This window comes from Sebastes umbrosus, chromosome 14 (genome assembly GCF_015220745.1).
Source record: "Sebastes umbrosus isolate fSebUmb1 chromosome 14, fSebUmb1.pri, whole genome shotgun sequence".
Classification (NCBI taxonomy): Eukaryota; Metazoa; Chordata; class Actinopteri; order Perciformes; family Sebastidae; genus Sebastes; species Sebastes umbrosus.
This window is the reverse complement of record NC_051282.1, coordinates 11,427,347-11,441,609: the sequence shown is the minus strand read 5'-3', so window position 1 is coordinate 11,441,609 and position 14,263 is coordinate 11,427,347. Positions and strand designations below refer to the sequence as shown.

Here is a 14,263-nt window from a genome sequence, read left to right as displayed (position 1 = left end):
AACTTCTTTTCAAGAACAAACAGTTCATTAAATTAAAGGCTCTAAAATTCATGGACTTGGTAGATTTTCAAACTGCACAAGGTCAAAAACAAACGACTACCTGAGAGTGTCCAAAAGTTGTTTGAAATGAGATACGGTCAATAATTTGAGAGGAATCTGCATGTTTAAGAAACAAAGGGTCGGGTCTAATGTGAAAAATCAATGTATTTCTGTTTAAGGTATGGATTTGTGGAACAGTTTTTGTGAGAAGCTGAAAACGTACGGCACACTTACGTTTAAATGTTTTAAAAAATAATTTAATGGACAAAAAATATCTGATCAGAATGGTAAGTCGGCGTTAGTGTTTCGAAAAAAGTGTACAGTAGTAGCTTCAGCCGACACTTTCAGTTGAAAAAAAACCTCTTTAAGTTATTTTTTTTCTCCATTGTTTTCTACTGTACCATTTTGTTGGGAGTAATTTCATTTTTTTTGTTGTTTGTTATATTGTGCCAAATTCTTGAATACATTTCAGTATCAACTTCTGCACCAAAGCCTGTTTTATAATCGGATCATTTTCTGCCTCAAACGGAGGGAAAGAATTAATTCTCCTTCCCTCGCCTGACTCGTTGCCAAATATGCCGATGTCTTTTTGCGATGCACTCTGATAGCCCAAATGTCTTAACACCACCTTTTAAACAGCGGTGCCATCAACAATGATAAGATGGTGTTTGCAAAGTGTGAATTAGGTGCAATCTTCATTTGCACGCTTTGCCAACAAACTACTAATGAGACTGTCATGTCATTTACACATGCGTGACCACGACAAGCACAGAGAGGCTTTACTTGTTGACCTGAACAACCTGGCTGCTTTCCACTGACTGAACATTTAGTAGGCTTTCAGATTGGTGTGCTAGTATCTGACAAATACATTACACACAATTACTGACAGTGCAGGCTGCCAAAACAAAAGCAAGAGACAGACGGGAAGACAAAGACACACACACACACTCCTCACCTCTCCCACCATGCCGTTCCACGTCCCATTGATCTTCTTGCCGTGTTTGCCGTTAGTGACCAAGTAAAGGTCGTAGGTGAACTTCACCTGCTTGGCGATCTTCTTCAGGATGTCGATGCAGAATCCCTTACAGCAACGCTTTATGTAGATCCCTGAATCCTTCGTCGAATTGCTGCATAGACACACAAACAGATCATTATTTAATCAAATATGTACTTCTGTCGGAATTGGCATGAATTGTTAATTGTAGTCGTGATTTTGTGGATCTGGCGCTGTCACTCTCACACCGATGAAGTGTGAACTGATTCTACCCCTGGCTCAGTAAAGCTGTCGTGGGAAATTAACATCATTCACAGGCAAAATTGAAGCAGTTTTTTTTTCATTTCTACTTTGGCCAGTTCTGCAGTAGGTGGATCTGTGAGTCTCTATCTGTATGTGCTCACAATAAGCTCATACTTAAAGCTGCAGTGGGTAGAATTGGAGCAAATATGATTAAAAAAAGTTATTTTTTATAAAACGATCACTATATCCTGACAGCAGTGCATGAGACAGGTAATCTCATGTGTCTCTGGTGGCCTCCGGTGCTCCTAATGGCATCTGCAAGATTTCCCAGACCGGAGGAAAACAACCAATCAGAGCCGAGCTGGAGCCTTGCCGTCTCTGAGCAGCTGTCAATCAATCGCAAACTCCGATCAAACGGTCAAACTAGGCAGCGCTGATCAAATACGAATCAATATTCTGTTACTGTAATGCCTATTTCTCACCTCAAATGTTTTCAGAAACATCTTGTAGTGTACTGTTTAGCTGTAAAATGAGAAAGTTTGTGACCAGCCATGTTGAGATCAGTTGAGGAAATACCAAGCACCGCCCAGCAGCCAGCGCAAATTTTCTAATTTTACAGCCAAACAGTACACTACAAGATGTTTCTGAAAACATTTGAGGAGAGAAATAGGCATTACAGTAACAGAATATTGATTCATATTTGATCAGCGCTGCCTAGTTTGACCGTTTGATTGGAGTTTGCGAGTATTTTAAAGCTGCCTCTGTTGAATGAACAGCAAATAGGAACGCTCTCTCTCTGAAATGACCTGTGATTGGCCAAAGTCTCCCGTTACGGGCTACATTTTTTAAAGCCTGAAAACAGAGCCATGAGGAGGTGCAGAAGTCTAGTTTCCTCTCAGAACACTTGAATTACAATATGCTGAAAGGTTATTATGGAATTTTTGCCCAATGATGCCAAAAACATTCTGCCTACTGCAGGTTTAACAGAAATGATTTTTCCCCCTTGACATGCATTCTTATTCTTGTTTCTCTCTGATACTTATGGTATATCTGAGCTTTAAGTCTCACAGTGTTTTGATCTGCTTCCGGCAGGGCACAGTGTTCCTCATACAGGTCCCGCTAAGCGGATCCACGTCTTCCACGATGACGAACGGAGCCTCCTCCAACGTCACGATGGACAGGTGGTCATCCTCCCTGTTCGCTGCTCCCCCGTATAGTTCATAGCGAGGCCACACGTGGTACTTCATGGACAAGGAACCGTTCTCCCATTTACCCACCTGCAGGGACATGCAGCAAACAAAAGACATTCAGATTAAGATTTTCTACCAAGAACTGCGTTCTTGATATTTTACCAGGGGCTTAACTGCAACCATGGAGACTCACAGTCTGGACAAGTGGCTCATCAACTCAATGTTAACAAATGTAACCGCAAAATACGTACATGAAATGAATCACCGGGCAGGAATCTAATTAAAACATGAATTCAGATTAAATTCCATGCTGCAATGAGTCGGTTCCATCAAAAATAACTGCAGCTCTGCTCTCACAAACATTTGAAACACATCATCAAAAAAAGCAACGTAGACTTTGAATGCTTGTTATTGAATGTTATTGAATTTGAATGCTCTGATTTGGGTTTTATCGGCTCATTTTCTGTTTTCTGGGTTTAACTACGATTAGTCCATCTGTCAATAAAACAACCATAAGGTAATAAATGAACAGGAGCATAATAAGATGTATAAGTGAATATGGCGACGTAGAAACTTAGTGGGAAGAGAGGAGAGAAGACAGAAGGAGGAGAGGACTGGGACCCAGAGGAGAGAACGAGAATAAGGTTAACGGGAAGGACGAGACTGGAACGGGGGAAAGAGCAGAATTCAGATCAAGAGGAGAGGCTGCGGAGAGAATTTGGATGGAGAGATCAAACAAAGAAAAAGAGAGATATGAGGAAACAGCTACATTTGCAGAGGGAAAGAGTCAAGCGAGCGCCTGCATGACGGAGAAAGGAAAGCCGGAGATGGAGCTCTTTCGGATGCAAAACGCCGGCTCTTCTGTAGTCCAGCTGTAGGTCTGGAGGGCCCTCCAGCCCTTGCGGCTCTACTCTACTGAATCAGCATCATAAATTAGTAAAATGCCGCTCCTGTGAAGCCATACCTGGAGCCGGTGCCCTTTCCTCTAGAAGTGCCCACTAGGCCACTTTCATGGAGAGAAAGATGTGGGCGGAAATGGATATGGATCATCAGCTAATTGGACACTGTAATGGGAGAGAGGGCAGGACAGGGAGCTGAGGAGCCAGTGTGTAAAGTCAGTTAAATATGTAAATGGACACACACATATTGCACTCCAGGGAACACAAACTTGCCAAGGCAGCCTGGAGTGGACAAGCTTAGGCTGTGTATCTCTGGGGCACGACGCAGCCTTCTTCTATCTGGACGAAAAATGTGAGTAAGTGAAAGAGATAGACAGGGATGGAGAGCAAGAGGAGGGTGGCGGGGTGGGTTGGAGGTGGAGAGAAGAGGGTTAAAATCAGCCCGGAGGGTGAGTAAACTGGACTGGACACTACAGAGTCTTCACACTACTTCAAAGGTGCAGTGGAAAGCACGGTTGTAGGAGCTGGAACTCATTAGGATCCAAGAAAAGTGGTTCAGCTGGAAGTCAAGTTTAGAATTAAACATGAGTGAGGGAGCGGCGGGGGGAAGGGGTGCAGACTGCAAGGGGAGAAAGAAAGAGAGGAAAGAGAGAGAGAGAGAGAGAGAGAGAGAGAGAGAGAGAGAGAGAGAGAGAGGAGACGGGATGGGAGCGATTCACCTTGTTCTCTGATCAGAGGACAGAATATAGATTAGAGAGGCTGAAGAAAGAGAGAAACACTGAGAATAAAGAATAGGGAGAGTCAAAGGAGTCAGACTGCAGGACGCAGACACAATGGAGGGGGAGCAGAAGGAAACACAGATGCAGGCTGGTGACTTTGCAGGTGGCGCTGAGCATCAAGTTCATTTAAGGTTGTTTCGTTTCGGAGTATGACTCAGGATTGTTGTTGCCCCGTCTGCACTACTACTTTCTCCTCCACCCGTACTTAGAAAATGTATTCTATCCATTACTCCACCTGTACAATGACCTTCATCTATTTAGAGAAAGCTGACAAAGCACATATGAAATTTGACACAGCAGTACCACAGTGGTTTATAGCTGAACTTTCACCCTCCACAGTTACAGTTTTGTGCTTAAACCAGTGGGCAACCTCCGGGTCTGAAAAGTGAAGCCAATGTTGAAGTGCCTTAATTATAACCTTTTTGGTTGCCTAAAATTGTCTTAATCAGCATTCGGTTGTGCTTAGCTCCACCCTCTCATGTCACTTCTGGTTGCAAAAAAACAAGAATGCCAAACACTAAGATGGCACGACCAAAATGCTGAACTCAAGGCTTCAAAACGGCAGTCCACAAACCAACGTCACGGTGACTACGTCCACTTCTTATACAGTCTATTGCTTAAACCATGCATATGCTTCTTCTTGTACTTGAGAATGTGCACATTTAGAACCAGGCCTACCAACAAACCCCTTGTGGGACACAGGTGTAATCGTGGATAAACTGATTCCAAAATTACAGGCACACAGACCAACTTCACCGTCGACCTTGTAAACATAACGGATAGACTGTAAACTCGTCCTTCCTGAGGATGTGCATTTTCGTTTTCATTTGGAAAACAAGGTAATCATCTCTGTCAGAATGAATCTATGCCTCTATTTGTCTTGTTTGCTCAGTGCTGCATTACTGAGCACCTGCAGCTCCGTAAAAGAGATCCAGAGGATCCGTTAATGACATTTGACCGCTGGACTACAAAACATGTCAACACTACTGTCTATATGCTGTTTTGTAAAAATAACATGGGGTCAGTTTGAAGGGAAAGTTTGACGTTTTTCAACCTCACCGCAAAATCTGTTGTTCTTGCTGCATCCAGCGCCGTCATTTGACGTGACAGTGACGTAGTTGGTAGTAAAGATGAACTACAGGCTGCTATTTCAGCTTGGATTTCTCAGGGTAGTCAGGAGCGTGCTCTAGATGGCAATCAAAATCAGAACCTCCTTGTTCTCTTCTCTTGTATGGCAAACTAGCTCCGTTTCCAATAGTGAAAATGGCATAAAAATATGAGTGCAGAGGATGGATAAACTGGAAAAGACAACTAAGACCAGCAGGGCCCAGAGGTCAGATGGCCACTGAGTGAGTGTTTTTGTCAGCTAACGCGATTGTAAGTTATTTTGACGAGTTGCCTCTTAGTGAAATGCTGAGTGAATTTAAGTTGGGCTTTTATTGTGAGAGGTAAAAAAACAGACGAGTGAAGCTGTAATGTGCTTCCAGAGTTGTTGCCGTCTTGGTTCATGCTTTTTCAGACTACGGAGCCTTCGTCTTTTTATTTTATTACCTGCATAAAGGCCGTTACATACCAGCGTTTTTTTCCCATGCGATTAAATCGCATATAATTATTTTGTTTCAAACCGTTGTTTTTGTCATGAGTACTTTCACATAAAACGCAAATATTATGCGGCAATGTTGTGCGGGACGGGTTGTGTTGCGCCTCTATTTATGAAACAATAACACAGAGGCTCCGTAGTCCGAACCAGGACCGCAAACTTTTACCCCCTTCAACCTTGACAAAGGAAGCCCAGACCAGATCCACTCCTTCCGTTCTTACCTTTCACAATAAAAGCCCTAGACATTTAATATTCGCAGGCGAGTATTTTGCATCGTATATTTGTCATGCCCCTGGTGTGTAAAGGCCTTAAGTATAGGCGCAACTCATAACCCTTGACTACACTATGTTTTTGCTGGGCGTCAGTAGTTTGCGCGCAATGCATCCTGGTACATGTAGGCACTGTCAGCACGGCTCCACGATCACGAGAACTCAGCTTTCTGGGACAAAAAAGCACACACTGAGGAATTAACTGGTTCGATGTACTACATTTAACATCAACACTGATTGGACATCCACATACAAGGTGGTGAATTTTTCTCTTTAAGCAAATCCTTCCTCACAAGATGTCTGAGTAGCTGCAGGTCCGACTATTACAAAGATAATTTTTAGTGGAAGCCTACAGTATGTAAATGCAATGTGCTTCCTCAACTTTTAAAATGAACAGACAAGCATTCTTACTACATCACCGCTCTGGAGCCTGTGCTGCAGTGTATTGCTCAAAGGCACCTTCGCCGAGTTGATAATATCTAATCAGAGCAGCGCCTATGAAGCTTAAGGCTTAAAAATGCTTAAAAAGTGAAAATCAGATGATAAGAGATGCAGATAGAGAGAGCGATACTCGTGGACCAATCAGGTACTGTGCTTACAGCTGAATATAGATGCACAAACACACAACCACACGCTTTCCTCCCCTATGTCTCTCTCACCCTCTCCCACTGCCTCTCCTTGTTGAGCAGAATGATGACCAGCTTGGGGTGCATCTGGTATCCGTCCTCGCTGAACGACAGATTACGTCCCTCGAACGTCACATTCATCAGGTACCTGTAGAGGGAAACATCGAGGGGAGAGACAGTGAGAGAGACTCATTGAGACATACATCACTTCCTGAAAAATAGCTCTCATTTTTTTTTTTATTTGCTCTATACATTAAAGTTTCATGGTATGCCAATTTATCTTGTAAGCATTTATCTTTTCAGACAAACCCACTGACACTGTAAAAATGCATCTTCTGCCGGGAAACAGCTATCAGCCAATGTCTAAGCAGGGTTTAAATAAATAGATGAACAGTCATTAGTCATCAGCTGCAGACAGACACTTGAGCAAAACAGCACTGATGATTTAAGACAGGACTGAGGAAAAACTATTTCAGCTTCTCTTTAATCATCCCAGGTACAATGATTTCATTCTTACTGCAGCGTGTGACCTTAAAGTTTGTCATTTTGGGAAACATGCTTGTTTGCTTTTTTGGTAGAGAGTTAGATGAGCAGATTGATACCACAGCCTGCAGCCGCTGGTTAGCTTAGCACAAAGAATGGAAACAGGGGGAAACAGCTAGCTCTGTCCAACTGTCACAAAATCCACCTCTAAAGCTCACGATCCACCTTGTCTGTTTAAGTGTAAAAACCTTTTACTTATTTTGACTCGGAGATATGTGCTGAACTTTTTCTTGGCTGGGAGCAGTTGCCAGGCAACCAGCGGAGATTTGAGGAAGTTATTATGCTGCCTTCAAATGCAACTTGTGAGCTCGTGGTTACGAGATGGGAAGTCGTGTACGATCAAGTGATTAAGTCTTGAGAACACCGCTGCTAAGCAACGGCAATATTAACGTTATTGTCGGCGTCCAGAAGCCACAGAGGCTAACAATTTAGCAAGCGGGTAACGTAATGCAGAAAATGCGAGCGCATAATGACAGAGGGAAAATGTGAGGCCGCTGGGAATATCAACATTTTCCTCAGACAATTACGAAGAAAAACAATATACGACTAAAATTACAATATATTAACTTATTATGCACTGAAAAATTAACTTGCATGGCTCTGCCATTTCTGCCACAACTCGTGAACTCGTAGCTTTCAGAAAATGTCCACTTAAGAGGTCGTGAATACCACAAAAGCGGGGCGTTCATATGGACCCTTCTCATGAACACGCTAAACACGACCCCATTTCAAGGCACCAATAGTCCGGTCCAAGAAATAGTACATAACCGCTTGTTGTTTTTACACTTTGGTGTTTGTTCAGATTAAATGAACGAAATATAACATGTTAATTAGTGATGTTTAAAGGTGCTGCTAAGCTAACCACCCGATGTTTCCCTGGCTGTATGGATATTTCTGCATGACTGAATACCATCTTATCAAGGAAGTGATGAAAACATAATAAACACTGAACCATTAACTGTATGTATAGATGGACGACACATCTCCACTTCCTCCCACTTCCTCCAAAAGTGAAGCCAAAATATCCCGGATACCAGAGCTGCCATCTTGAAATTTTGACGCCATCTGGAGCCAGAGTCTGCGTAATAGTGATTGGGAGGCTGTAGCCGCAGTATGAAGGTCCGAACACCCGCCCAAGCCAAACACGAGCCGAGCACGGCCGCAGCTTGCTAGCGTGAGACACCTAGCTGCTACGTTAGCACCACGGTAGCTGTTTGGCTACAAAGACACAATAACTAACCATAACATCTCTATAACTATGTTTATGATTAGATCGACACATTATCACATTATTATTACACAGACTCGTGACGGTTTAGGAAAGTTAAAGTTACATCTCCTCTCTCGTACAAATCCTGAGCCTCCAGCTCTGTGACTACTTCACTCAGAGCAGCTGTCAATCATGACGTCTCACCCCCTTTTTATAGCATCAAATAACTAATTCAAACCAAACTTATTAGAAAAATTAACACTGGAACATACATCAGCGTGATATGAACTACCTAACTACCTACGTGTACTTTGACTTTTTAGTTCGGCCCATGTCCCATCCGCTAACATGGAGGGGGCGGGATTTATGACCTATACTGCAGCCAGCCACCAGGGGGCGATCGAGATGTTTTGGCTTCACTTTTGGGGAGCCGTCATGTCGTCCATCTTTATATACAGTCTGTGCACTGAACTCATCCATCCTCATCATCATCACATTGTCATGTCAGAAAAAGAAAATGATATAAACATGTAATTTTTAAGTTGTTTTTTAATTGAAATTGCACTTTAAATAAGCAAATACAAACTAAATCTTTCAAAATCAAATATACTTTATATCATTATTGTGTATATGTATATTTGTTGTATCTAGCTGGAAACATGGATGACTAGATATAAAAAAAAAAAAATCATTGAAATTGTTGAAATTTGGTTACATCACCTAAAAGATAAATTGACCAATTTTTACACCAATTTTTTGTTGTGTCCCATTGACAAGTCATACAGCGAGCTCTGGAGAGACGGGCAAAGAAAGGAGGCACAAACATATGCAATGCAGCTTATGTCCATAGTACTATATAATACACCAACAGCAGCAGCTTGTCAGATCACTGTGTGTTAGTGTGTGTGTGTGTGTGTGTGTGTGTGTGTGTCTGGCTCTGTGTGTCTGCAGCTTCAGTCGGTGTGTTTGTGTGGTGCAGAAAGAGAAACCGAGAGAAAGCAGCATTGTTTATGTCAGGTGAAATCATTTCACCTCCCTTCAAATAAACACAAACACACACACACACACACACACACACACACACACAAACACACATCACTCAACACTGTATTCTCTTGCAGTGATTATGGTGAACGTGCGTGGGAGTGTGTAAAGTGTGTGTATATGAGAACAGGAATGTTTATGTCAGGTGAACTCAAATCACTTCACTGTCATCCCCCCCCCCACACACACACACACAGACACACACACACACGTACACACAGCATTTCTTAACTCTTTCACTCCCTCACCCTTTACTCTCTCTCGCTGACTGTTTCCATGGAAACACTCTGCCTCAAAAAAACGTGCACACCATATATATGTAGATGAATATATAAATAACAAAAAAGAAAAGGTGCATGTGTGTGAAGACGTGGCTTGGTGCCGGTGTGCTGAGCGGACTGGGTCATGTATCAGGATCACCAGCAGAACCAGTTTGAGTCTTGAACCATCGTTTTCCTCGTTAGAGAGCGACGAAGCTCAACCTCTCTGCAGCTCTACAGTACCTTAACGTTATACACCACCTCACTGCTGCACCTCAAAGATCATTATGTTTTACCTTTAACCCTGTTTGACCTTTTAGACGGATCAGATCACAGATCAGATCAGGAGGCTTCCACTGGAAGGACGCCAAACAGAAATATATTATAATTTAAATGTTGTTTCTATGAATCTATATATCCATCTATGTACCTACAGTATGCAGGTCCTGTGTACTCCATCATGTGACTCATGTAATAATCCAGCAATTACTCTAAAGCCAGCCTCCTTATTCTATTTCCTGTATTAAATATTGATATTTTCAATGGGCTGTGATGAGCCGAATCATCCAGCATCATAGCGTCTCATGCAGCCCCCTGTGTCCAGCTAACCGCCCCATCCTGTAGAGCCCTGGCACTGATACAAAGTGCACAGAATCTGCTGCATAAATCATAAGCCATTTACAAAATGACACGACGCTGCGCCCCCTTTAATCTTTACTGAGCGAGCTATTGTTACATGCAACAATGTGGGGTCTTTGTGTGTGTGTGTGTGTGTGTGTGTGTACTACACACGTTGACAGCAGTAACAGAGCGAAACACAAGCATATGTGTGTTGCCATGGCACCCACAACCACTGTGACTTCCAAGCCAATCTGCTGTGTTACTATGGTAACGGTAATCTCGCAGAGGGTGGGAGGGAAAGAGAGAGAGAGACAGAGAGAGAGAGAGAGAGAGAGAGAGAGGTGGGATTCAAAGAGAAAGAGGGAGGGGATGGGACATATTACTACTGGACTGCAACGCTCTCTTTCCTCTTCCTCTCCCATCACTACTTCGTTACAGGAAGGCACTTTATATTCCGCCCATGTGACCACAGCCGCTCTCTGTCACCTCCTCTGAACTTCCTGTATCACTACCAGTTTAAGTGGACACACATGTGCCTGCACACACTGACACAGAGAGGGTTTACTCAGCATTCACATTTTTACGATTTTGAAATCTATTTTTTAATGCCAGAATCGATATATTTGCTTCCTTTGAGTCTATGCGGAGGTAGAAGGAAGTTACCGCTTTTATTGTTGTAATCTGAGTAACGTGACGCCATATCCATTCCTTATCGGTCAACCAAAACAAACCGCAGCAGGAAGCGAAGTAGAAAACGGTGCAGGGTCTGCGTGGATACGACCTGCACCCTCACATTTTAAATACAAAGTGGTAAACACTACACATACAGTAAAGTATGGAAACAATTTGTGTTTCACACATTGCAGGGAAAGCAGAGCTAGACATCATGGCTAAAGCTGCATGCTAACTCTGACATGGACAGGAAATGTTATCGTATTGCGGTAATGTACGGTCAAGCCAGCCGTCACTCGCATCTCCGTGGTCAAATGGGCCGACGCTACAACTGTAGAGCACCAAGATACTGACATTTATGTTAAAGGCATTCAAACGGCCCCGATGGAGCTGACCATGGATGTATAAAGAGAACGGAGCTGACGGGAGAGCTAGCGTCGGACTTGGAGAAGTTAGAGGAAGTATACATGTGTGACTACGTGCAGTTTTCAATATAAGATGTTAACTAAGGGAACTGTATATACAAAATACATATATGGAAACGAGATTGATTGGATTATATTCACCAGAAGTATAAAACATTACATGTCCCTTATAAATTAAAAAGAAAGTACCACTAGTTTGTGAGGGAAATGTCTTTATTCTTTGATTTTTGGGTTGCTGGAAAAAATTTAACAAATAATGCCTAATAGTGACAGATATATTTGCCTTATATCTCTCTGAATACATACATGCTGAAAATCAAAACATTTTACCGTATCAATTTAGATATTTTCAAAGTAAAAGCCCCAAGAAGTGTATGATTCAACTTTTTCCCATGGCCTAGTGATAAAAAGGTTAACAAAAATCGCAATAAATCATAATATCGAATCGCAATAATTGTAGAATCGCAATACATATCGAATCAGCCCCCAAGTATTGTGATAGTATTGAATCTGGACGTAGGTGTATCGTCCCAGCCCTAGTGTATACAGTTAAACCACACCTGGAAGCTGCCCGGTCGGTCCCAATACGGTCCACTGGGACAGCTGGATGTTAAGTACGTTGCTCAAAGCTTGATGACAAATTCGACGCCTTCCTTGCCATGCCAGAGACACAAATAAACATGTGAACACAAACCTACACCCTCCTCCCTCCATCTATCTTCTACTGTACAGTATATGTGTCATGAGATGGCATTAAGTAACATGCATGCTAAGAGCGCTGTGCACACATCCACCCACTGACTAAACCCTTTGTTTTGATATCCCTTTGAACCCGTCAGTTTCCAGCTCAAGTCAGTATCTAGGGGAGTGTATCTCAGCCGTACTGTACAGCAGGTGAATTGAAATTCAAACAGCAGCAGCTGTCTCCACCTGGCGAACGAAATCAAGTGACACTGACCGCCCTCTACAGTAACTGCCTCACATTTTTGCAGACATTTCTATTTTTTTATTCTTGCCCCATTGTAAATCAGAACAACTTAGTGCCAGAAGCACACACACACACACACACACACACACACACACACACACAGACACACGCTTGCCATGCTAACTCAATGCCCTGACACAGATACGTTTTAGCGCATGCTCTGGTGTGAATAATGGAGGAGTCGTGTGAAATATTGATAAGTCAGATTTAATAAATTAACCCCGACATGAATTAGTCATGAATTACACTCCTTAGCAATTACTGTGGTGAAATGTACTTATTGGGTTTCCAGAGCAGGAATCTATACGGAGAATGATAACATGCCCCATATGGCAGACACAAAAATACTGTACAGTAGCTCTGCTGCATGTCACTTGGGGTATACAGTGCGAATGTGAGGGGAGGTGTGAATTTGTTGTGTGTGTGTGTGCGTGCGTCTGCACATGTACAGTATGCGTCTAGTGGTGTGTGTGTGTGTGTGTATTCAGACATGGGAGCTGAATGTGTAAAGAGTGTAATAAATTGTGCTAATGGGAAGAGAGCGGAGAGATGACAAGACGGGGACACAGAAAAACAAAAAGGGGGGGGGACTGAGAACATTTGATTTACTTTCGACAAATGACAGACAGCACTTAATTAATAGTGATCAATGAAATTCATTTGAAATGGTAGCCCTTGAACAGAGTGGATTCTCTACATTTCATAGATAATTGATAAAACACTTGAGGATTCTTCTCTTGTTTTTTCTAATTTCTGAGCATTTTGGAATAAAACTTCAAAAGCCTTACGCCTCTTTTCCACACAGCTCTGTGTTCGTATACGAGTCGACCAAAAGTTCATTCATTCCAATGGGAACCTCTGTGATCTCCGATTGGTTTGCGAAACTCCTCCTTTCTTTTTTTTTGGTCCATAGTTTGGAGGTACGTTGAAAAGTTTGAAATTTTGTGACAGATTACGGACAGGTTCTATGTGTGCCACAGGAAGTTAGCACGTTATGGTATGCATGCACTCTGTTCCACGGCTAGCATGCAACCAATTTTAGCTAAATATGCCGTCGAGCTTTTAACAGACAGTAACTCGTAGATATAAAAAGGCTGTTTTATATCTATGCAGTAGCGTCTCTCCCATAACTGTGATGGTGATTCTATCAGTAAAGGGATCCATTTCCTTGCGTTGAACACTAGGGGGCCGTACGAACACAAAAAAACCTGTGTAGAAACGAGGCGTTAAAGGTGCTAAATATATGTGAGATTGGAAGCATTTCTATTGCCTCTGCACGGCTCTCAACATGGCGACGGCTGAGCTCGCAGCTCGCAGCTAACGATGCAAATAACGCTAGCGGTGCTAACAGTGAAAACAACTGCAGCAGTACTGACAGAGCTAACAGTGTTAACCCGGGGATGGGAACCGGAGGGGGGGTGCTACGCTTCCGTGACGGTGCCGTCGGTCGGGATGGCGTTATCAGCTGTAACCGCCGTATGCGAGCAGTGGGACAGCCGTGAGCTAACTAGTGGGGCACGCTCACATGCACAAACATGCACTAAAAGGCACTCGCGGCCGGCCCGGCGATGTCAACGAAGCACGAAGAAGCTCGGATTATAACACACTCAGAGGGAGAGCGACTTCATTCTCTGCTCAGGTAGACATTACTCCTCTGTATCTTTATATAATAAATAGTTGTTTGCTGCTATATTAATGCTCTGGATGTCATATAGAGAACCTTTAAAGGACAAACTTAATTTAAGATAAGAATTATAATAGCCTATAAAAGAAGGAATTGGGGGGGGACAAGGACGCAGTAAAGGGCAGAAAGAGTGAGGAAATAATGTGATAGAAATAGGAGAGGCAATGATTATGTGAG

At 42.8% G+C, this 14,263-nt stretch overlaps 1 protein-coding gene across 3 annotated transcripts in view; it reads right to left on the bottom strand.

Annotated features, from left to right (window-relative positions):
- Positions 1 to 14,263, bottom strand: part of LOC119501642 (glutamate receptor ionotropic, NMDA 2B-like) — a 161,175-nt gene that overhangs the window by 35,508 nt on the left and 111,404 nt on the right. For all 3 annotated transcript variants that reach the window (XM_037792128.1, XM_037792127.1, XM_037792129.1), the window contains 3 exons: positions 6,673 to 6,787; positions 2,345 to 2,553; positions 995 to 1,166 (listed from right to left, as the gene is read on the bottom strand). In XM_037792128.1, the coding sequence (XP_037648056.1) occupies positions 995 to 1,166; positions 2,345 to 2,553; positions 6,673 to 6,787 (496 nt within the window). The remainder of the gene's footprint in view (positions 1 to 994; positions 1,167 to 2,344; positions 2,554 to 6,672; positions 6,788 to 14,263) is intronic.